The 1,471-nt window shown below is 39.9% G+C and overlaps 1 protein-coding gene across 1 annotated transcript; it reads left to right on the top strand.

The window, feature by feature from the left end:
• The first annotated feature begins 395 nt into the window (after window positions 1-395).
• LOC115854709 (small ribosomal subunit protein eS6-like) lies at window positions 396-1,145 on the top strand. Its single transcript, XM_060283650.1, has one exon. The coding sequence runs from the start codon at window positions 396-398 to the stop codon at window positions 1,143-1,145; it is 750 nt and encodes a 249-aa protein (XP_060139633.1).
• Window positions 1,146-1,471: the final 326 nt, after the last annotated feature.

Below are 1,471 nucleotides of genomic sequence, written 5' to 3'. Positions count from 1 at the left end.
ATTTGGAAGCAGTTTATATCTTTCTGTGCTTTTAAGAAGCTATCATTGTCAAATGTAAAAATAAAACCACATTTTAAACTTAGAAATTACATTACAAAATTATGGTCTCAACCAACGGTCATTAAACTAACGTGCCCGATTAATTGTGCTCTCACTAAGTTACTTATCCAAAGTAAGATGTGCTTGATCTCACACCTGATTATGTTAGTTATACTTTTTATCACACTTTCATAATTTAATTAGATATTACATATCCAATGACAAGAGTGCAGAAGATTGTTGTTGAATGCTTTGTATAAAAACTAATTAAAAAGTAAACTGTCAAAAAAAAAACCCTAAAAAATAAGTTGCCAGCTCTTTTTCGTGGCGCCTCGGAGGCGGTCGGCCGCTTCAGAATGAAGCTGAACATCACTTTCCCAGCCACTGGCTGCCAGAAACTCATTGAAGTGGACGATGAACGAAAACTTCGTACCTTTTATGAGACGCGTACGGCCACAGAAGTTGCTGCTGACGCTCTGGGTGAAGAATGGAAGGGTTATGTGGTCCGAATCAGTGGTGGGAATGACAAACAGGGTTTCCCCATGAAGCAGGGTGTCTTGACTCATGGCCGAGTCCGCCTGCTACTGAGTAAGGGGCATTCCTGTTACAGACCAAGGAGGACTGGAGAAAGAAAGCGCAAATCTGTACAGGGTTGCATTGTGGATGCCAATCTGAGCGTTCTCAATTTGGTCATTGTAAAAAAAGGGGAGAAGGATATTCCTGGACTCACTGATACTACTGTGCCTCATCGCCTGGGGCCCCAGAGAGCTAGCAGAATCCGCAAACTTTTCAGTCTCTCTAAAGAAGATGATGTCCGCCAGTATGTTGCGAGAAAGCCCCTAAACGAAGAAGGTAAGAAACCTAGGACCAAAACACCCAAGGTGCAGCGTCTTGTTACTCCACGTGTTCTGCAACACAAATGTCGGCGAATTGCTCTGAAGAAACAGCGTACTAAGAACAATAAGGAAGAGGCTGCAGAATATGCTACACTTTGGGCCAAGAGAATGAAGGAGGCCAAAGAAAAACACCAGGAACAGATTGCCAAGAGACGGAGGCTGTCCTCTCTGAGAGCTTCTACTTCTAAGTCTGAGTCCAGTCAAAAATGAGATGTTCTAAGAGTAACAAATAAATAAGATCAGACGTCAAAAAAAAAAAAAAAGTTGCCAAAATATTATTGCTGTAAAATTATGTGTGGGTAAAACAATTATAAAAGTTGGGAGAGGGAGGGTCATAAACATCTGGAAGTGCCTTTAAATTCCTGGTTCACTTAAAAGACATTAAAACTGGACATCATAGATAATGTATTATCAATTATAAAAAGACAACAGAGAATTCCAATCCGTGAATCCTTATGGTAATGAAAAGTTTGATTCTAAAGCAAATCTTGGTGAATGGATGTGTTCTTATGCTTTTAGTCAAAATAAATTATGTA

The sequence above is a fragment of the Globicephala melas genome, chromosome 14 (genome assembly GCF_963455315.2).
Source record: "Globicephala melas chromosome 14, mGloMel1.2, whole genome shotgun sequence".
Lineage (NCBI taxonomy): Eukaryota > Metazoa > Chordata > Mammalia > Artiodactyla > Delphinidae > Globicephala > Globicephala melas.
This window is presented reverse-complemented; position numbering and strand designations above follow the sequence as displayed.